This window comes from Coturnix japonica, chromosome 3 (genome assembly GCF_001577835.2).
Source record: "Coturnix japonica isolate 7356 chromosome 3, Coturnix japonica 2.1, whole genome shotgun sequence".
In the NCBI taxonomy this organism is placed as follows: Eukaryota; Metazoa; Chordata; class Aves; order Galliformes; family Phasianidae; genus Coturnix; species Coturnix japonica.
This window is the reverse complement of record NC_029518.1, coordinates 5,465,028-5,487,788: the sequence shown is the minus strand read 5'-3', so window position 1 is coordinate 5,487,788 and position 22,761 is coordinate 5,465,028. Positions and strand designations below refer to the sequence as shown.

The window sequence follows — 22,761 nt, the reverse complement described above, 5'->3', positions numbered from 1 at the left end:
GCTTGCTTCTGGCATGCCAAACAATTAAAATGGTAATGAGATAGATAGCTGCCATAAGATGGATATGTTGTCTGTTCCTACTGTTGAGAAGTCCTGTCTTTGACTCGTTAGGGCTCTCTGAAGGGCAGTTCTCAAGAGATACTTGCAGAATTTCAATGATGTGCATATAACCATTATCATAGAATCATAGAATAGCTTGGGTTGGAAGGAACCCCAAGGATCATTGAGCTCCAACGCCCCCCTGCCAGAGGCAGGGCTACCAACCTCTGTATCTAAGGGCTGCCCAGGGCCCCATCCAACCTGGCCTTGAACACCCTCAGAGGTGGATGGAGCATCCACAGCCTCTCTGGACAGCTGTTCCAGAAGCTCACCACTCTCATAGTGAAGAACTTTCCCCTGACATCCAACCTAAATCTTTTCTCCTTCAGTGTAAAACCATTTACCCTTGTACTGTTATTATCTACCCTTTCAAAAAGTTTACTCCCCTCCTGTTTATAGGTTCCCTTCAGGTACTGAAAGGCTGCAATGAGGTCACCCCACAGCCTTCTTTTCTCCAGGCTGAACAAGCCCAGCTCCCTCAGCCTGTCCTCATAGGGGAGGTGCTCCAGCCCTCTAAATATCTCTGTGGCACTCCTCTGGACCCACTCCAACAGCTCTCTCTGTCTTTCTTGTACTGAGGGCTCCAGACCTGCACACAATACTCCAGATGGGGCCTCACAAGAGCAGAGTAGAGAGGGACAATCACCTCCCTATCCCTGCTGGCCACCCCTCTGCTGATGGAACCCCATGTACCATTTGCTTTCCTAGCTACAAGAGCACACTGCTGGCTCACGGTCAGTTTTTTATTCACCAGGACCCCCAGGTCCTTCTCTGCAGAGCTGCTCTCAAGGATTGCTCCTCCCAGTCTGTATCTGTGCCTGGGATTCCTCTGGTCCAAGTGCAACACCCTGCATTTTGCTGTGCCGAACCTCATTAGATTCACCAGGGTCCACCTTTCAAGTCTTCTGAGGTTTCTCTGAGTGGAATCCCTTCCTTCCACTGTGTCAGCCGCACCACTCAGCTTGGTGTCATCAGCAAACCTGCTGAGGGTGCACTCAATTCCACCATCCATGTAATTGATGAAGGTGTTAAAGAGCACCAGTCCCAAAACAGACACCTGGGGGACACCGCTCATTACTGGCCTCCACCTGGACACAGAACCATTAATCACCACCCTCTGTCTTTTATTTTATGAAAATATTTGATATTAACTTGGGCGTTTTTTGTATTTCTCAGATTAGCTGGAAGTTGAAATTGGCTGAGAGCACTTGTAATAATCTGACTTGACACAGAGTCGATACACAAGATTTGTAGCTACATCTCAGATGTCACTTAGAAAAATGCCAAATCACCATTAGTCATCTGTGTTGACGTCATTCTTTGCTAAGCTGCTGAAATGGCAGCTGCGTGGAGAGGAAGCTTGGGTTTTAATGTGGGTATATGTGGGCAGGTTCTGATTCACTGTAGGTATCTAAAATCCTCCACGTAGTATAGCAGCGGCGTAAATAAAACAGTGCATAATTGCAACCACAGGATCACAAAAGTTACTCTGCTTTTGTTTGAAACGAGCAGAATTTCTTTACAAAAATAAGGAATCGAGAAATAAAGCCTTTGTAAGTCAGCTCTGTCATAGGATGCTGAGTGAGGTACCCACTTCAGAGAGGTAATAAAGATGTGCAGTACAAGGGGATTGGGAATCCTGTGTTGATACTTCAAGCTTTTGCAGCCCTTTTTAGATCAGAAGCAAAAATGTATTTAGAGCTTCTCTGAAAATGGCGTTCAAATTTTAAATCCAGTCTTTTCTGTGTGTTCTAACACACATCTCCATGTGCTCTTGAGAAGCCATAGAAAGCAGCTCACTGTTCTGCTGTTTCAGAGCAGTTGGGAAGAGCATGTTCTGCTGCTGCTGTTGGAAGCGGTGTGGTTTGTCTGTGAGAAGTTTGTTCTTCCGTGTCCTGGTTGCTGAGCACATGGTGTCTGGGGGTGAGGAACAGGAACTGAGCGAAGCCGAGGAGATGGGGAGGTGGGTTGGGAGCAGGGTGGCCCAGAGTCTCTGAGATAAGTGATGAAGAGCAATAGGAGTTGTGCTGCTTTGTTGGCACCACATTTGCATGGAATATCAAGCCCAGCTGGACTGACATTTTTGGTGTGGATTTCGGGCTGTGCCATGCTCCTCCAGCTGCTGTGTTCCCTTTATGTACACCTTAATTCCCAGCACCTCCCCTTCAATAGCCACAAAGTTACACTGATTATTTGTGATCAAATTCTCCTGTTTGTTTCCAGGAGCTCCCAACACAGCAGAACTGAGAATTTGCCGTGTGAATAAAAACTGTGGAAGCGTAAAGGGAGGAGATGAAATTTTTCTTCTGTGTGACAAAGTCCAAAAAGGTAACCCTATCTAGGACTTCCTCCCTTACTCCACATGGCTAACGCTTCACTTCCTAGCTGGGGAACTGAAACTCTTCGCTGTGCTCCTATGTAAGCGGTCTGCTTTTAGCTGAGTATAATCAATTTCAGGTTCAGGAGCTCTAAATGCCTCTGAAAAAATGCTCTGTGCCTTAAAGTCAACCCATTTAATTTGCCTCTGACTTCTGAGTCTGTCTCCTTTCTTGGTTCCCCTTCCCACCTTTTCTGCTGGAAGTTTTTAGTTTCCTTCAGCTTAACGAGCATCTTCTGTTTCTAATGAACCAGATGACATAGAAGTCAGATTTGTCTTGGACAACTGGGAGGCCAAAGGCTCCTTCTCCCAAGCTGATGTTCATCGCCAGGTCGCAATAGTGTTCAGAACGCCGCCGTTCCTCAGAGACATCACAGAACCCATCACGGTGAAGATGCAGTTACGAAGACCTTCAGACCAGGAAGTCAGTGAACCAATGGATTTCAGATACCTACCAGATGAAAAAGGTATGGTTCCCATTAGTTGGGTTTCTTAAAGGTTATTTTCAGTGCAGAATTCTTGTTGACAACGAACAGTAAATTACTGAGTAAAAAAGAAAGTAACTATACTACTATTACAATGTTGATTTTGGTGTTTTTTCTAAAGCCAATTTGCTCTCTCTTTCAGTGAAAATATCAAGAGTTCTGGTTAACAACACTACTTCATTTTTTTTAGAGTACAGCTATATCTCAAACATTTCTCTTTAAATACACTTTCCTACAGTAGGGAGACACTAGTCAAGTTCTAGAAACTTCCCTTTACAAATTATTTCTAAGGGTGTTTTAATTAAGACAGTTTTTTGTCCCACTCCTTTCATTGTAGATCCATATGGTAACAAAGCAAAAAGGCAAAGATCGACACTGGCTTGGCAAAAGCTCATACAGGACTGTGGTAAGGAAACTACTCATCCTTTATTTCTGTCTGAGTGAAGTTAACAGTTACAATGAATCATTTTATTTAAAAGCAAATTCAAAGTAGATTCATTCTTTCTTCTGTTGCAGGATCAGCTGTGACAGAGAGGCCAAAAGCGGCTCCGATCCCCACTGTCAACCCTGAAGGAAAGATGATTAAGAAAGGTAAATTTCTGCTCACATGTCCCAGTACAGCAGCAGTTGGAAGCAAACAGTGTCTGAGTGCTGAGGGGAAAGGCTGGTACTTTCAGAAGGGAGCACTGAAATTCCCAAGGCAGCAGCAGTACTGGTCTCTCACTCCCCAGCTGGAACTTTCTCTTTCCCCAGCCGAGCACTGTAGTCCCTTCAACATGAAGATTAATGAAATCAAAACTATATTAAAAGCCTCTTTAAGGATTACTTGCTTTAGTTGCTACTTAAATGTAGAATCATAGAATTGCTCAGGTTGGAAAAGACATCAAGATCATCAAGTCCAACCACAACCTAACCATACTACCCTAACAACCCTCCACTAAATCATGTCCCTGAGCACCACATCCAAATGGTTTTTAAACACATTCAGGGATGGTGACTTAACCACCTCCCTGGGGAGCCTATCCCAGTGCTTAACAACCCTTTCTGTAAAGAAGTTTTTCCTGATATCCAACCTAAATTCCCAAGGAACAACTTGAGCCCATTTCTCCTCATCCTGTCACCAGTGAGAAGAGACCAGCCCCGCTCTCACTGTAAGCACCTTTCAGGTATTTGAAGAGAGCAGTAAAGTCTCCCTTCAGCCTCTTCTTCCCCAGACTAAACAGCCCCAGTTCCTTTAGTTTCTCCTCATTGGGCATATTCTCCAAGCCCTTCCCCAGCCTTGTTGCCCTTCTTTAAACCTGCTCCAGCACCTCAGTGCCCATTCTGTGCTGTAGCTTTGGTTAAGTACTGATTTTTCTCTAGGTTCAGACACTTTCCTTCAAAACATAAGGCTCAGTTCTTGACCTCCCCATGTCTTTGCTTGTAACCTATAATATTTTCTCAGGGTTTTCTTCCTGTAAGATGATAGTACAGGCTATACAAAGTAAGCCTGCTGTTCTTTATTTAAAACATAGGCTGTTCCCATAGAAGGGGATCAGGGCACATAGCTGTCTGGAAATACAGTGTACCTGGACAGCATTTAAGCAAGTGCTGGTCCACAGGTAACCACATTAAGATAGCATTGGTTTTGCTTTTTTTTTTTTAACCATTTGTAATTTAACATAACAACCAGTATAAGAATGCAGTGACATCTTTCTTTTTCACAGAACCAAACATGTTTTCACCTACACTGATGCTGGCGAGCTCCAGTCAGATGTACCCTTCATGTGGCCAGATGCCCCCCCAGCCTGCACCACTTGGCCCTGGGAAGCAGGACAGCCTTCCTTCCTGCTGGCAGCAGCTGTACAGCCCCTCCCCTTCAGCCAGCAGCCTGCTCAGCGTGCACCCGCACAGCACCTTCACAGCAGAAGTGCCTCAGCCCGGTGCTCAGGGCAGTAGCGCTCTCCCAGCTTTCCACGATAACCCGCTGAACTGGCCTGATGAGAAGGATTCCAGTTTTTACAGGAATTTTGGCAGCACGAATGGGATGGGAGCAGCGATGGTGTCAGCTGCAGACATGCAGAGCGCTTCCAGTAACAGCATTGGCCACGCCACTCATCAGGCTGGTGCCGCTGCAGCAAACATCGTGAACATGGAGACCAATGACATGAACTGCACCAGTCTCAACTTTGAAAAGTATACTCAGGTGTTAAATGTAAGCAACCACAGGCAGCAGCTCCATCAGGTGTCTGCAGCGTGTCCACCTGTGGCAGCCCCTGGCAGCACCCCCTTCAGTTCACAACCAAATTTAGCTGATACAACCATTTACAGCAGCTTTCTAGACCAAGACATTTTAAGTGAGTCAAGACTATCAACCAACTCTCTCCAGAACCATCAGAACAGCCTTACCCTTACAGATAACCAGTTCTATGACACCGATGGTGTCCACACTGATGAGCTCTACCAGTCTTTTCAGTTAGATACAAACATATTACAAAGCTATAACCATTGAGCCAGCACTAGTCTGAAACAGGCACATACAGCTTTACCAAGGAATAACTCACCCTTCTGCTTTCTCTTTCAGAATGCTACCGTGCAAATCTCATGGTAAAACTTTAGAGTTTTTTTAATATATAGATCAATCAGCTCAAAGACTTGTGCCCATGAAGAAGCATTTGGGTGCTGTACCTTCAAAGCTCATTTTTTATGGTGTTGGAAAAAAGAAATAACTCATACTTAAAGCATTGGGAAGAAAAGCTGGTATCTTCAGAAGGGTCAAATGTCCATTAACTCACAGGGTTAAAACTGTCTGAATATAAAACATTTTGCTACAAAATTAAATGAGCATTTCAAAAGGACCAACTAGGAACAAACTGCACATGGGCACTCCAGTTCAGACTCACCCAACATTAATGTTTTATTCAACTTGCTCGAAAGATTTAGGTTTCTTACCCTCTTTCACATAAAATATTTTTCTCCTAAAACAAAATAATGCATTGATTTTTCTTTTTTAAAAATATTATATATATATATATTTTTCCATATTTCACCGCATTCCATTTGCTTTCAAGGCAAATTTACTCTAAAGAAATTTAATGACTATGTCATTGTTAGATATGTTTTAAAGACCGGAAGGTTTGAGTTTTTAAATAGTCCAGCTCTGTTGTAAATGCATCACTGCACAAAAGAATGAGCAGAAAGTAAGGACTCCTCTGCACTTCATCCCAAGTGCACTATTTTAAACGACACAACCCTGTTGCTTTAGGAATGGAGCATGCTGTTATTTCTCTGGAATTTGTTTTTTTGTGTGTGTGTGTGTGTAGCCGTGATGCACGTTTTATTTTGAGCTGCAGAAACGCATTGAGCCAAAGCACCTGTTCCTTCCTCAGATGGCCCAGCAGTTTCCTGCTATGCAAGTGACTGCTGAAAGGCTCAGGTCTGGCTCCCCGCCACCCCTCACAGGAAGAGATGAAATGCAGCCCCCTCCCATATGAACGATATGAGACAGTTTCAGTCAGTGTCAGAACAGCCTTCAGTCCGCAGTTCTGAGATCCAGAACTTCCTCTCTCCTGCTACTTTCACAGCCTTCACTCTGAGACATGAGCTGTCCAGTGACACCTTGCTGCAGGTACCTGGCTAGGTAAGGCACTCACGTCTGCATTAGGGCTTTGCTATTTTATTACTAATGTACAAAGCAACACAGCAAGAAATAATATCACTGTATTTATTTATACAGCTGGTTATTGTGGCAGGTAAGGCTTAAAAACCAAACTTTTACTGTTTGGCATCTAAAAGCGCGCCATAGAAAGAAGCAATAAATAGCGCTTGGATACACAGGGAACAGAAACCACAACCACAAGACAAAAAGCTACTTGAGATGTACAGTCACACACCAGATAGAAAGGAACTCCAAAAACCTTCACAGTTTAAGGGAAAGCAGTAATTACTCAGGTGCAGTAATTCATTGCGTGCAGAGCAATGAGCTGCTGCAGCTGTAATGCATTACATCAGTTACACGGGTCTGTCTGCAGTGTACAATTGAAATCTGTAGAACTTCCCCTGTGACCCCACGTACCCAACTCCACACTTACTTACACCAGTTGTTCTCACTTCTGCACACACGTTTCCGAGAGCATGAGAAGAGATACAAAGAACGCTTGCCATGTTTTGTTTATTCAGTTCTTCCTGTTTAAGTTCTCAATGTTTAAGTTTATTGAATGTAAACATTTTCTTTATAGAAAGCTCTTTATAGCACAATTTGTTTTTACAGTATAATTAAATATTTTCAAATTTTTCTTTTTTCCTTTGTAAACAAGTTGGTTTGGTAATTAAAAGAACTGGTTATACTGAGTCCTGAGCTGCTTCTGCCTTCTCAGCCCCACAACGCTGTAAGATGTGCTGGAGAAGCCAGAGCACACAGAGGTGCTGGGCTTTGGGTCACTTACCTGGGTCTTCCTAGAACAGTTTCTTCTGTTCACAACTGCTGCTGGCCACAGTGTAGTGAGGAGTCCTCGGCACTGGGCAGTTCTCTGTGGCACAGCAGCACGACTGTGATGGACAGCAAGGACAGAGACACTCGTGCTCAGCAAAGGGTGTGTTACAGGCACTCCATGCAGTGGGGCGGTTGCTTTGCGTGACCAGGTACTTGGTGAAAGAATACAACAGCTTCATCCAAGTCCTTCTGGTATGAAGAAGGGTGGTAAGGAATGCTGGCTGGCTCTTAGATTTCAGCATTTAACACATAACCTGCTAGAAAACAGCTTCCTGTTTCACATTTACCACAAGAACAACATTAAATCTTGTTCTTGCTGCTCTCAAGAAAGGTCCCATTGGAGTACTCACAAGTAGGTATTTTACATTTGAAAACAAGTTAAGTGTCTCTGAACTAAGTCTCAGTTCGCACCATTTCCCCTTGGGGATGCCTCTTCTAATGTCTGTTGTGTCCAGCCTACGTTTGTTTCCTGTTTATGGAACTTGTACATCATTTATGTCAAGAAATCACACAGTAGCATGAAGTTCTCTTCATTTCTGAATAGTTTTTGAAGTTCTCCATCATTCACAACAGTTCCTTTCTGGGCAGAGGTTTATATGAGACAACTGTTCCTAACATCAGTTCTGATGATGAGCAGGCCAGGGGCTCCACTGCTACTCAGAACCAACCTGTAACCAGGCACATTCCAGAGGCTCCAGGGATGGAACGCTTGGATGCCTTGTTGGATGTCTTGTGGAGCCAGCTCTGCTCACTGTGACACACATAAAACCCTTAGCAAAGCCAAGGGAGGGTCTTCCCTAGTCCAGGCATGTTCCCAGCAGCGTTCAACTAATTCAGGCATTGTATGGTGAAAATAATACAAGTATAGTATTGTACAGTTGAAATAATACAAGTATAACGTACAGTTGGAATAGTACAAATATAGTTGGAAATAAATAGCCAGAGGGTAACTAAGGAAAAGGACTCACCAACTCTGAGTCCTTCAAGATTGATGCTTATCAATGTCAAGACTCACCACAAGAACTTCAAAAGGAACAATCTCCAGAAAGAGATGCTGCCTTAGTGGTGGTCAGCTCTTAAATGGGAACTGGGAGAGGCGGAGTCCAGCTCCACCCCTTCTGGTAGCACAGCTGAATTACCTTCACCTGTGCTCCCACAGCTGGCTTATCGCTTGCCTCAGATGGTTAATCAGAGGTTCAGGCTGTGATCAACCCTACAGGCATCCATCTAAAGCTAGATTCCACAGAAAATTCATGATGCTGCAACTATTCCACAAACCAAAGCTTTTCACCTCCATTGGTCTCATACTACCAACATCCTTCAGAACATTCTGTATTTGTTTGCACTCTGGGGTTCTTGGTATCCCTATTTTTCTCTAGATTTCCAACATGCAGCACTGCCAGGAATCTGCAGCCTTGTGGTGACTCAGGGAAATCTTATGCACGAAGAGGCCTGTAATTCAGCCGAAGAGCTGCTGAGGAGGCAAGCACCTCAAGTGGAGTTTCTACAGAACATCACTGGTGTTTTTAAATGCAAGAAACTTGGTTTAAGTGTGAAGTTTTCATCTGGAAACTCTTCTTCCCTTTGAAAAGTACTTTGTGAAGCAAATTTGCCTATCTCTGAAACCAACGCTGATCAAAAAGCAGCTGTCACAGAGCAGGACACCACCTCCTTCCAGGCACTATCTATGGGCTCAGTTAACAGTGCTCAGAAAGTGTGAGAGCTGCAATCAGGTGATTCAGTGCTATCCACATCCCGGCAAGAAAGCTGCGGCATTAAAGATAAACACAAAAAATAATAATAATCTGGCTTTAGCATTTAATTTTTAATAAGCATTTCAAACGGTACTGCATTAAGCACATTTGTTGTACCTAGTTAGCACACCATTTGTTTTTTTGTTATCAATACATTACCTTACCAAAACCTCTATGCACAGACGGAAGTTTCTAGAAAGCCAGATTGTAAATGAATGCTACCTTGTGTGAGTTGATTCAAAGGACCATTATCCTTTGGAAGATCAACATGATCCAAATGCTCAACAAAAATATTTTGTAACCAAGTTGTAATACTGTACAGTGTTCAGTGAACTGCTGCTGACCGAGAAGCTGTTGTCTGACGTCCCAACTTGTGAAGCTAATTCTCCAGGGCTGGAGGCCAGTCAATGTCAACAGACTAGAAGAGCAGGAAAAGAAGGGAAAGATCAGCAGATCTGGCAAGTCTTTTCCTATTCATAAAATACCATCTCTGTGCTTGTCAGCTACAGGTTAATACTGGAAAGCAGTAAATAGACATGATGTGACAAGAAGGAGAGAGTGGCAGGAAACAGCCATCTTTTTCTAGTGGCCTCATGAGTGTCTGGAGAGCATTCTCTGGGAGGAATAGGCCTTGCCAAACCACTACGTTCAATGTTAAATTCAAATCAGAAGATACCTTCTTTTAATCAAAATAAATGTTGCAGTTACAAGTTAATATCTACCCTATCTGACTCCAGTAAGTGAACAGCTATATTTAGTTTGCACCAGTGGTAAAAGAGGAAGTCAAGCCTTTCCTATTGTTCATCCATCTCCTTTTTCAAAAGAAATGATGTAAACATAATAATACGAAAAGAAAAGGTCCTGTTCCAATGGATACTAATAATAAGTGTCATGAATTCAAGATACATCCTCTCATCCTTCCCCTGAACTATCTCAGCAGAGGAAGTCCCACATGACAAAAGCACGCGGCAGCATGGTACAAACCACCATCTTTGTATAAATGTCAAATTCTCTATTAACCGTGGTAAGAAATGTTGATTTAGTTAAATTCACTGAAAGCACCTCACAAATGCAATTACACTACTCACTTACAGGAACGTGGAAAATAATGAACAACTCACTTCTACATCCAACTCCAGAATGTCAGTGGTTCTGTTCAGCAGGGAGCCAATATTTGGCTTTGTTCTTCCAAAGTCTCCATGCACAAATTCTTTAATATAGCTAAAAATCGTGGTTAAGGAAAGGTCCATTTCACCTCAAAGAACTAAAAAAAGGAAAAAAAAAAGAGGAGAGGGAGAGGGAGAGGAAGAGGGGAAGAGGGAAGAGGGAGAGGGAGAGGGAGAGGGGGGGGAAAAGAGGGAGGAAAAAGAAAAAGGCGAGGAAGGAGAGGGGGGGGAGAGGGAGGAGAGGGAGAGGGAGAAGGGGGAGGGAGAAGGGAGAGGGAGAGGGAGACAACAAGGGAGGAGGGGGAGTCAAATCCGAAAGAAAGGGGGGGGAAGGTGAAGGGAAGGGAAAGGGAAAGGGAAGGGTCAAAGGAAGGGGAAGTGGGTTATAAGGGACGGGATAGGGTGGAAGGAATAGGAAGGGAAGGCGGCGAGTTGGATATAGGGAAGGGAAGGGAATGGTGGAAAACACCGTCCAAAGGCCAAAAACTTAAGTGACTTTTTCTACTCCTAACCAATTTACAGTGGACATTCTGCTAAGCCCACACCCATCTTTAAAAGTCTACTAAATCTTGGCTTTTGACTCCACTGCAAAAAGTTGTATTATCAACCTCTATCTTATGTCTTATTCCAAAGTGAGTGGAAACTGTGGCTAAGCTTCTGAGCATAATCAAACCACAAAATGCATTACAGTGCATTAAATACTGTGGAAAAGTTACTTTCTAAGGTAAAAAATTTTTCAATTGAATTAAAAAGGGGCCTAAGTGTACCTTGAACCAGTACATTTATACAGGTATCACATACTTCAGAACAATCAGAGTGGTCATCTAAAAAAAACATAGAAAAACCTGAATGTGAAATTCAGACATAAAAGCAAATGTCAGCAACATGAGACTGCTGAAGGGCAGAGATTTAGAAACACTGCAAAGATAAAAGCAGGAAACTTCCCATTGCTTAAAGTATACTCAGCAATAATCAACATCAACATGTTGAGTAACAGCATCTGAAGATACGTTCCTGCTTGTGTTTTCAGACGCAGGCGAAAGTGATGCTCGTCTATGTACTCAGACTTCATGGTGTGAATGATTCGACATCTTAACGCCAGAGGCCTTCTGTGAAGAACCCGGAGAGGTGTCTTCTGGTCAAGTTTTAACTCCTATTACAAGAGGTAAGATAATAACTGAGGAAGGAAGCGTGTAACATCCTGCACAGATTGAGTTAAAGGCACATGGAGCATTTGCCAATCACATCTCTTCTTATTCTGCGTTAAGAGAGTTGTGAAATCTCCTCATGGAAGGAGTAATTTTTCTTCTTATTATTTGTTTGTTTTTAATGTTTACCAAAGGAAAAAGGAACAGCCATCCCAAAAGCTCTATGAGAACGCTTCATATCAACACAGCGTAATGGAATCACAAATACAGAAGAATAATCCTGAAATCTCAAAGGTCATTTGTTGGAATAACTCCAGGATTTAAAATCACACTGAGAGCCTCAGGCAATCTAAAATATAATAAAAATCCCCCACACAAAATGCTTTGCCTAAAGCGCGGCTTTAAAAACAACAGGGAGGGTAAGAAGAAACCAACTGAAATAAGATCTCATAATGGACTTTTAAAAAGCTCATTCCCTATCTTCATCCCCTTCCCCAAATAAGATGCAGCAGTTTGAAAAGCAGCCCTTCAGGAAGTGGGTAGGGACACTTAAAAAAACAACCTGAACTGTCGTCTTTTTAGTCCTCAGTTAAGAATTGTTTCATGGCCAAAGGTCATAGGGAACAGTGCAATGCTAGAAAAACTGATGACACTCCTTGGCCAGCATTGCCTCTCCGACCTACATTTGGAGGAAGTTCTTGTTGGCAAAGCACTCCTGTTATACTGAGCACTTGGTCAGGCCTTTTTGCGCTACTTACCATAGGCCTTACAAACTCCTAACTGCTGCAGCTGTGAAAGAATGGCTTCAGAACATGCAGGACAAAAGACCATCGCCATTCCTTTTACTTAACACGTAATCTGAGAGAAAGGAAGGAGTCCTAGATTTCCTGCTCTTCCATTCATTGTTTTTTTACTATTTTACTATTTCATTTACTGGAACGCCAATATTGTATGGTAATTTGTCTTGGTTTACAGACAAACAACTATAGTGCTGACATAGCAATCACAAAATAAGGAAGAATGAGAAGGGGGAAGTGAAAAGAGGTTACAAAAGTCCATATAATCTTGATAAAAAACAAGCAACAGAAAAAAACAAATACATCTATGAGCGCATGTATATAAACTGTCCTCTGAGACACCAGGAAAGGTACTACATAAATTAGCAAAAAGAGCTACACATACCTTGATATTATCTAGAAATGCAATATGTTCCTTCTGTATTGTTTTGTCTGTCCATATTAAGGCACTATATGTCTTTGTTTTTTCTTCTTCACCTTCCTTCATACGACCAATTGCCTCTCTAAACAAAAGAAACGAATTACTCCCATAGCACACAAATTATCTTACAATGATGTGAGCAAGAATGCTCGCCAAAACTCGCAAAGCATCATGCTAAAATCCCTTGCAAGCAATGAGAAATACTGACCTGGTGACAAGCTGTAAATCTCGGACTTGTATTTTGTCTGAAGAGTTATTAATCGTCTGTGACATTAAAAACAAACAAAAAATCAGTTAGCAAAACTGCTCAGTTAGAGAAGAAATACATACGTTGAATTCCACGAGGTGCAAATTATTTACCTGCTGAAGTCCCTTCATTTCCTCAGCAGTAAAATGTATTCTATGAGGATTCACGAGCTCAATTGCAAAAGGCCTTCCTGGAAACACGCACAATCATAAGACATAAAAACATATTGTTCTAAATTAATGTTTGAAGTTATGCAGTAAGGTCAGAAGGTGTGAAGATTTTCTGCTGTCATGCAAACAGGGATAAGAACTTGTGGGCTTAGGGATGTAGCATCAGATGGAAGGAAAGAAACAAGGGACTTTTTTGGCTATTAAACCGTAGTATCAGCAGTAAGTGCAAATTACAGCTTCCCAGAAGGCATCTTGTAAAATTCTGTGCTAATTAAAAAATAAAATAAGAAAAAAAGTTAATTAGCTTATTTTCTGTCACCTATAGCAATGCCCAGGTGCAAGATGATGTTAAATCCCGCTCCCTCAGCTAAACATCTGTTGCAAGAGCTGCACTTTATATGCTCAGGGCCAGGGATGATCCCCAGTATAACCAACGCCAAGAACTGCACTACAAATCAGTCAGCAACTGGGACACATCATTGTTAGTTTCCACTTTTTCATCTCCGCTCCTCTTTTGGCTGTCTATAGTAGATTCGGCGTATTTTCCAATATTGACCTTTAGAAAAGCAGCCAAGTTCAAAAAAACAATGAGTCTTCCCCACTCCCCAGTGATAGTGAAGCAAAGTACAGGGACTCAACAGGCAACAAGCTTCTGATACAAAAGATAAAATAAAAATAGGGAGCAAATAAAGTATTTCCAACCAGTTGTGCTTTTCCACACATCTGTGTAGCCAAGGACACTGAAAAAGGTCTACTTTTACAATGCTTTATGTGAAATGGTTCAGTCTTTGGGAATAAATACATAAATATCACTAAAATGTTTCCAAGATAAAATGTCAAAGTACGTCTAGTCACACACTTAAGCACTCAGCCTTCAGCAAGGCCTATTAAAAAAGCTTCAGTTCATCATTTGGTTTGTTTACATGCTTTACAGAGGATGTTTCAAGCCTTACCATTGCCCAGTGTTCTTACATCCACATCTTCTCGTCCAGAGGAAGAAAAATTAAAGCCTATAACAGATTTGAACAAGGAAGAGTTTATTTTAGATTTTAATACGCTCCAAAGCTTTGAAAAGGTTAGAGATTCTAAATTATTCTGAAATATACTCCAAATAGTTACGTTAATAAAATGAAGCCTGCACTGTATTTGAACAAATCAGGGTACAGTTACTGTTTCTTTCATCGAGTTCACGCTCCTAATTCTTCAGCCTCAATGTGACGAACCTGAATATACCCAACAAAGTAGTACCATCCTAAAGGAAATCCACTTACTATTTAATTTTCTTCATTTCTAACCCAGATACATCAAGTCTATGAATAAAATCAAACTAAGCTGTCTCCATCCAAAACACAACTTTTTATCCTAAACACTCCCAGTAGTTTCTGTAGATTTCAGGGAAATTTCTGCTTGTCATATGCACCTGGACAGAAGAAAATTCAAGTCCAATATGACAGATAACCTCTGTGTATTTCTTGTGTATTTCTTTCCTGTTACTCATTCCATGAATTGTATTTAGTTTCTTCCATCATATCCCTTCCACCTTTAAGCTTTGCCTGACAGAGTGAAGGGGAACACTAAACTGTGCACTAGAAAGTAACTTCACATCTCTGCTCCAAAGGGTCTCTGAAAACCTGTTCCACTTTTTTCCCCCATATGGAACATATAAGAGCACATAAAGATTTCCTTATTTTTTGTTAGTGACTTCTCCAGTCATACTATATAGCAACAAAACAACAGTGTGTTATTTCTGTAACACTACCAGAATTTTCTGAGTTGGGGCTCTCCTTGTACAAAACATGTTGCAGACCCTTAATTACATCCAGGTCTTTCTTGTACTACGGAGCCCTGAACAGGACCCTGTATTCCAGGCACGTCTCAGGACTGCTGAAAAAAAGGCAAAGATCACCTCCCTTGATCTGCTGGCAGTGATCCTCTTATATCATGGGCGTCCAATCCTTTGGCTTCCTTGGGCTGCATTTAGTGAATTGAAATTGTCTTGGGCCGCACATATGCAGATTGCTCAAAAAGTAATGCCTCTTATTTATTTCCATGGAAACAACAACCAATACAAAGAGCACAATAACTCTGTTCAATACAGGAAATTCTCCACTGCCCAGCACTATTTTTCAACATAGTCACCACCATTAGCTATACATTTTTTGCCATCAACGAACAAAGCCTGCCTGCTGTCATCAAAAACAGCAGCAGCAGAGGTAACCCACTGTCACTGCTGCAGAAACACACCACCCACTGCCTCACAGTGCTCGCAGCCACAGTTTGGTCTCCATAAACATTAAGCAAGCATTGCTGGATGTCAATAGCTGACATTTTTTTTTCTGCATGGAGGAATTCAAAGACAATATTGGAGGAGAGATTCAACTTCCACTGCCACATCATTAACATCTGCCTCTGATGTTATGAGCCAACATCATAAAATAGGAGGCATTACTCTTGGAGCAGCCTCTGCAAAATACTCAATATCTTTACTATGTGAGTAACAAAACATCTTAATTTTTAAAGCCCCCTCCCTGGAGACATTCAGATCAAATTGGATGGGACTCTGAACAGTCTAATCTAGCTGTTGAAGTCCTTGTTCACTGCAAGGGAGCTGGACAAGATGACCTTTAAAGATCCCTTCCAACTCTAAGGATTCTATTATTCTATTTTCAAACTCCTTCATCAAAATGGAAAGCATGACTGTATGTTCTCCACTGTTCAGAGCCCTGTGTTAAGCCAATGTATCACGACGCATACAACTATCTGTCATCACTTGAGTTAGTGCTGTACAGCACTGCCCTCTTGGTGCCTTGCCTTCAGTCAACACATGGTCAATACCGCACTGACAGTTTGGCTGTTGCAGAGCAATGGGTGGGCAACTCTGGGTGGAAAAGCCATTGCCTTTACAGTGTAGTGGTGGTGAGGGTGGGCTGCACTGAGTCATGTTGGGCTGCACGTGGCCTGCCAGCTGCGGGTTGGACATGCCTGTCCTGTATGGTCATATTGCTTCTCAACATTATTTACATATATTTCTTGTATTCATCTGTCATAGTTCTCCAAGTTGAAATCAGTTATTATATATTGGCCTGAAGAAAAAGTTTAATGATTTATCTAATATTCAAGCTAACATACCAACTGAGGCATGGGAGGAAAGGAGGGTAAGGTAGTTCTAAACCAATATGTAATGCAGTTTTTCCTTTGGATGTCTGTAATTTCAAAAGCAGTATACAACAAATGATTATTTCATCTGGATAATCCCTGGATAAGCATTTGGAACTCTACACACTGCAGAAAATAAAATTAATCAAGGTAAGAAACAAGAAATGGCTGAAAACTAAGCAAGTATTATGGAATGCCAATGGCAAAAACCATCAGCATTAGGAGACATCTAATGAATTACCAACTGTTGTGGAGTATGGCTAGGCAAAAATACTACTGCATAAAATCATAATGTTTGCATCACCAAGTAATCTGAGGAGATTCAACAATGATAAAAAATACTGTATAAACTGGCTTCTCAGAGAGCATAACTGTGTAGAGGCTTTGACTCAGATGGGTAAAAGAGGAAAAAGGAAACAAAACATTTTCTGTTGCACAGCTGTATTAACTGAGTAGCTTCTAAAAATATTTTAGTAATAATGAGAAATATATACAGCAAAAGATCTCCTGGATACTTACTGTCTGCTTTGAATTCTGCCATTAGATGCTCTGAAATCAGTTCTTCCACTGAAGATTCCAGCTTCCGCTCTCCATCGATTATCCAGGGTGTCTGAGGTAAATTCCTTGAATATTTATTGTACCTTCCTGTAAAAAGCAAGTATTACCTATAATTGTTCTAAAGCAATGGACGAAAGGTTCAGTCTTCCATATCATAATTAATCTAACTTTCATAGAAGCCTCATGAAAACAAATACAGTTATACTTGCTTGCTCAAACTTGTTCTACACCAAATTCATGCTGCTAGACCTACAAGAGTTTCAGTATCCAAGATAGCCAGCTTAAAGGTAGACTTGGAGAGCCTACTGCTGCAGTCAGACCTTCAGGTTAAACCTCAGAAACAAAACTGTATGAAGCCCGACACAACTGGGAATGAAAAAGAGGAGGTCCATGTACCCAGTCTGAGTAAACTCAATTGAGAAATTATTCATGGAATCAGAGCACGGCATCAAGCCAGTCTTTCCTACACCAAACTAAATGTATGGCTGTCCACCATAAAGTTCTCACACAACCCTGTTATCAAGTAGTTCAGGTTTCTGTCCCAAATTCTGCCATCACACAAATGTTTAACAAAAGAAACCCAACTCAAAACGCTTAGGCTTATCACAAGGAAAATCATGCTAGTATAATCTCTCAAGAATAAACTACTACAAATTTTGTAATTTACCAAATTACAAAGTCTGAAAAGCTGCTATGTAATGAGATTGCCATCCTCTGATCAATTTGTCAGTCTCATATCGTGTCATACTACCTTGCAATATCCCATGACCCGAGGACTAACACAACCAAGAACCAGCCTGACACAGGTGACCAAGACGAGCACTCATACTGACAGGTTTTATAACAAGGGAATCTGTTCACAAAATAGGGAACTCATTCATAAAGAACAATGAGAAACGAATATTACCAAGTAACTGAGACCTTGCATCTATTAAAATCTGAAAAGGCTTTCAAAGTAGCTATGTGTATTGTATCTGTATGTTTGTGACCTCAGTTATTTTTTTTACTTTCAGTATCATACTTTCCTATTTCTAACCATGTTTTCTTCCTGCATTTTGATCTGCGAAAAAAAAACCCAAAAAACAAAACAAAACAAAAAAACCCACATAAAAAGATGGGGAAACTGACTAATACTGTTTCACTGGGGCAGATAATGGAAGTACTATGAATAACTGTTGAGAAGTCAACTTCATACTGCTTAATTCTCTTTCCATGAAACAGAAATAGGAAAATAATACTTTTTTTTTTTTTCTTTTGACTCCCCATTCTGTAATTTTAGCTTTTGATTTGAACAAGAGGGAGCTAAAAGCAAAACTAGTGTTTCTCAGTATGACAACTTCTCTTGAACACCTAAAGAGATAAAATATAAGTAATTTTTTATTATTAAACAATAAAAAACGAGTTCAGTGGGGAAGGGATCAGTAAGCACCGGCAACAAGGTCAAGAAGGCAATACAAACTGAAACTGTGATAAAAAATTTAAGATCCTGATCTGAATTAAACTTCTGTAATGGCAAATGAACAGCGCTGTATTCAAGAAATTCTTCTGGATTTGATTCTTCATAAAGTAAAAGACAACATATAGTTGTATGGGAATATTCACCTCAATCTATAAACTGTGAATCACAGAAACAAAATTAAATCACCATGCAACAAAGTAACCTGAAATCAAGCAGTGTGTTTGGAAAATGCTAAAAAAACACTGTTTATCTTGAGTTTGTGAAAATCACAAATTAAAAATAAGAAATGGGTACATATAAAACACCAAATAGCCTGACATGAGAACACTCAATTTTGCATTTGTTCTTTTCCTTTCATGTTTATTTGGGGTTTTTATCATCCTTTTAAGCACAGTTTGTTGGTTTTAAAATGTATTTTTTAAAATAATCCATTCAGACATATTTAAGCAAGTTGCTGCACAGGGTTGAGGAAGGTTAGATACTTCTGTAGACAGTGACAGAAAAGTTCGTGGAGTCAGCTCAATTCAGGGACATCAAATGTTGCTGCTCTACTATTCTTAATTATTTTAGATGCTGTCTGGGTTTAGAAGGAGGAACTGGAAAGAGCCACGATTTCTAACATTTCACTTTTATTAATTACATTGACAGTTAGTCAAAATAATATGAAGATAAATCCAGATGGTGAACATTGCCAAATGCAAGAGAAAATCCAAGTAAGTGAACAGCACTGTTAAGCATTTATTTAATGGGGAAGTGACTTTCCAAAAACCATACATTATAATGAAGGGCTATATTACAACTGCAGGATTTGCAGGGACAAGGTCTCTCCCAAGGACAGAGGGGGATTTAGCCACTGGGCAATTTTTTCATGTTAGAAACTGCTTCTGGAGCAGGGGCACAAAGAAAGTTGTTTTAAACTTTCACGTCACATAGAATCATAGAATGGCCTGGGTTAAAAAGGACCACAATGATCATCTAGTTTCAACCCCAATGCTGTGCGCAGGGTTACCAACTACCAGACAAGGCTGCCCAGAGCCACATCTGGGCATATCCCACTATACACCATCTCCAAGTTTAAATTCACAAAATAAGAGCAATGAAATAGTTTTGATTTTAACATGCTGATCCGTAATTACTAATTTTAGACAAAATCAGATCTTCAGCAAAGGTGCGTTAAGTATAATTTCTTCCCCTTTAAAAGTCCACACTTGGATAGAGCTAGATTTAGCTATTTGCTCCTTATAATTAATTACAGGAATCAAGAGATAGATAGCAAGAATTTCCTGGGTCTTGCAACAGTATTTTAAAGTTATGGTTAAGAGAATACAGCAGCAGAAATAAACAAATTGCTTTACCAGCCACAAAAACTGCGCCGTTATTGCACTGAATTTCCTGAGCAACACAGAGGTTCTTCGGTGAACTCGGGGGACATGGAAAATGCCTGTATAAGAAAAGATGAGAAAAAACTAGGAATATCAAAACATAACAGAGTATCACCATAGCAATAATGACACAAAAAACAATGGCTTCAGTTACCAAAAAACACACCTACAATATAAACTATAAATATAAAATATTCACATTAATAGCTTGAACACAAAGAAATGAACAGACATTAAGAAAATCAAGAACAGTGTATTGCAAAATACACTTCTGTCAGTCTGTCATCCACCATTAGCAATGTGTAACTCTCCAAAGCGTGCTAGTAAGAGTTACCATGTTATAGCTATAGAAATAATGACACTAAACAAAAAGACTTAGTGCAGTTAAACATAGTGTACTAGTGAGAAAAAGCCTCCTGATACCTTCCCACTGACAATGATTTTTTTTTTCCCTGTCACTTTACAGTGCTTGGTGTTTTCTTGAAACTCCTAATATTTGGAAATACAGGGAAAAAAATCATTCATGTAAAGAGGAGTTTGCCTCACGAACTCTAAGGTTAAAAATTCATATGAAAGGTTGACGATTTCTAAATCTCTCCTGTGGTTTTGAGGATGTACGTGAAGATTTTTGTTGTATGTTACTAGCAATGCTACAAGAAATTGTTTTCACTTCTAACCATTCCAAATCCCACGCCAGCCCAGAGACCTGCAGTGACATACTGCTGGAACTGCAGAGCAGAACTGCAGCTCCTGTGGTTTCTCCTCTGTAGTGCTCCCGGCATAATAAACCAGTGAAGCAATTTCCCAATAGGAAAAAGACCATCATTTGCATCATGTCCAATTTCCCATTCTAACATTACTCTTTAAATTAAAAAAAGAGAATTATATGTTATTATTGGAAGCCTAGAAAATGTAGCACATTTTAACTAATAAACTAGCAAAATTAAAACTTTTCTTAATGGACACCTTCCTACTACTGACCTGCCCATCCTAATTCTTTACAAAAAACAATATTAATAACTAGTTTCAGTGTATACTTACTTGAGAAAATCCTCTTCTTTTATCTTCTCTAGAGCTTTTATAACTGCCATTCTAGTGAAAACAGACTGTACAGTGAAATAAAAAAAGAAGTCAAGAAGAGAAGCTAAGATAGGACATGCCAAAAAATAGAAAGAAAACCTTAAAGCATACACTCTATACACTTCCTGCAATACAGTTTTTTCACTTGTTCTGTGTTTTCTTATATCTACTACCAGTTCTCTATCACCATGATATGATTCAGTACAAAAAAACAGAGAGCTGTTGGAAAGGGTCCAGAGGAGGGCCACGAAGATGATCAGGGGGCTGGAGCACCTCCCCTATGAGAACCTATTTAGGTTGGATGTTAGGGTGAAGTTCTTCACTAGGAGAGTGGTTAGGCCCTGGAACAGGCTGCCCAGTGAGGTTGTGGATGCCCCGTCCTTGGAGGTGTTCAAGGCCAGGTTGGACGGGGCCCTGGGCAACCTGATCTATAAAGGTGTATGTTTGGTGGCCCTGCCAGGCAGGGGGTTGGAACTACATGATCCTTGAGGTCCCTTCCAACCCAGGGCATTCTGTGATTCTGTGAAGGACTAGTGTAAGTTTCTTCACTTTATTTTTACACAGGAAAAAAGTAACAAGGGCCACTCAATTTCAGCAGGTTTAAAGTTACTTTCATGCTTCCAAATAAACCTACTACAGCCCCTTAAAATATTCAATCTCTAAAGTCTGGCCTTTGGTCAGCTGAAAGAAATGCTAAGCATATATCTGGAAACTGTCTGATTTCAGATGATATACAGAAGTGTGCTAACGTAAGAATACAAAAAAGTAGAGCCTGGGAGCTCAGGTGAAAATTTGCAAGGGATTAGAAACAAAATCCTAAGTCCATAGAAATAAACCTAAGCCAGCATCTGCATTTTCAAGCGTTAAGTTACTAACCACCAGTCTCTACCTCAGTGACAGTAGGGAACTAGTTATTCTAATTTCTTCTAGACTTGAGTACATAATTTTTTACTAAGCTTGAAAGTTCATTCACACTCAGAAGCAAATGTCTTGAATGGACACTGGGGCTTGGTAGCTCCCAAACCACTGCAGACAAGTAACCCCACTGTCTCAAGCAGTTCACAAGGGTAAATTAATATTAAAAGCAGTAATAATAGAATGCATTGTGGCTACTGCCATGACTGTCATCCTCTGTGCACAGCGAAGTGAATATCTGTAAGAAATCAAGCATGAGGGGCACGTTAATACTCTAGTCTATACAGACAGAAGAAATAAGATGGGCAAGGAAACATAGCTGTTGTGAGACAACAGTAAAGATGTTCAAAGAAGAAAAAATGACCTGATGAACCAAACACAAAAATAAAAGAGGCAAAATTGTAGCTAGATCTGCTACAGTAACAACGCTACTAAGGGCTGCCAAGTCATAGTATGAGGGGACACAGTGGGCCTCTAAATGAACCTCCTAATCAGCATCAGCTATGAGATCAAACCATGTTGCTGAGGGCTTTATCCACTTGGGTCTTCAAATCCTCCACGATTGGAGCCTACACATCCTCTCAGAGGGTAACTTACTCTTTTGTCTGACTGTCCTTATGGCTTGTTCATATATCTCTCTGAATATTATCATTTCAACTAGTGCCTATTGTCTCTCCTCTTCCAAGATGCAGTCCAGAGAAAAACCTAGTTCCCTCAACGTCTCTGTAGGTACTAGGGGTGCTTCTGTTGAGTCTTCTCAAACACCTTCTAAAGGCTGAACAAGACCAAGTTTCTCAGCCCCTCCTCACAGGGCATGTATTCCAACTCTGACTATCTTTCTAGTACATCTTCTGGATTCCCAGTGTAATGATGTTTTCTTTCCACTGAGGGCCTAAACCTGAATGTGATCTCCATACAGCTGAGCTATAATCCTGTGCAATCTAGATGCTACATTCCCATTAATAAAGCCCAGGATGCTGCTCGCCTCCATCGCTGCCAGAGATCAGTGCTCTTTCTCAGCTTGCTGTCTGCTGCCACAACTCCCGGGCATGCTGCTTCCCAACCTGGCAGTCCCC

The 22,761-nt window shown here is 40.9% G+C and overlaps 2 protein-coding genes across 5 annotated transcripts in view; one reads left to right on the top strand and one right to left on the bottom strand.

Annotated features, from left to right (window-relative positions):
• Positions 1 to 7,290, top strand: part of REL (REL proto-oncogene, NF-kB subunit) — a 36,261-nt gene extending 28,971 nt beyond the window's left edge. For both annotated transcript variants that reach the window (XM_015856764.2, XM_015856762.2), the window contains exons 6-10: positions 2,323 to 2,427; positions 2,731 to 2,943; positions 3,299 to 3,367; positions 3,478 to 3,552; positions 4,668 to 7,290. In XM_015856764.2, coding sequence (XP_015712250.1) covers positions 2,323 to 2,427; positions 2,731 to 2,943; positions 3,299 to 3,367; positions 3,478 to 3,552; positions 4,668 to 5,452 — 1,247 coding nt within the window. In that variant the 3' untranslated portion in view covers positions 5,453 to 7,290. The remainder of the gene's footprint in view (positions 1 to 2,322; positions 2,428 to 2,730; positions 2,944 to 3,298; positions 3,368 to 3,477; positions 3,553 to 4,667) is intronic.
• PUS10 (pseudouridine synthase 10) overlaps positions 7,093 to 22,761 on the bottom strand; it is a 34,664-nt gene continuing 18,995 nt past the window's right edge. For 2 of the 3 annotated variants that reach the window (XM_015856765.2, XM_032443892.1), the window contains 10 exons: positions 20,732 to 20,796; positions 19,664 to 19,749; positions 16,811 to 16,936; positions 14,089 to 14,145; positions 13,079 to 13,155; positions 12,927 to 12,982; positions 12,683 to 12,800; positions 11,363 to 11,505; positions 10,308 to 10,407; positions 9,231 to 9,604 (listed from right to left, as the gene is read on the bottom strand). In XM_015856765.2, coding sequence (XP_015712251.1) covers positions 9,566 to 9,604; positions 10,308 to 10,407; positions 11,363 to 11,505; positions 12,683 to 12,800; positions 12,927 to 12,982; positions 13,079 to 13,155; positions 14,089 to 14,145; positions 16,811 to 16,936; positions 19,664 to 19,749; positions 20,732 to 20,796 — 867 coding nt within the window. In that variant the 3' untranslated portion in view covers positions 9,231 to 9,565. Of the gene's footprint in view, positions 9,200 to 9,230; positions 9,605 to 10,307; positions 10,408 to 11,362; positions 11,506 to 12,682; positions 12,801 to 12,926; positions 12,983 to 13,078; positions 13,156 to 14,088; positions 14,146 to 16,810; positions 16,937 to 19,663; positions 19,750 to 20,731; positions 20,797 to 22,761 lie in introns of those variants that run through there. The other variant, XM_015856766.2, reaches the window with a different exon arrangement.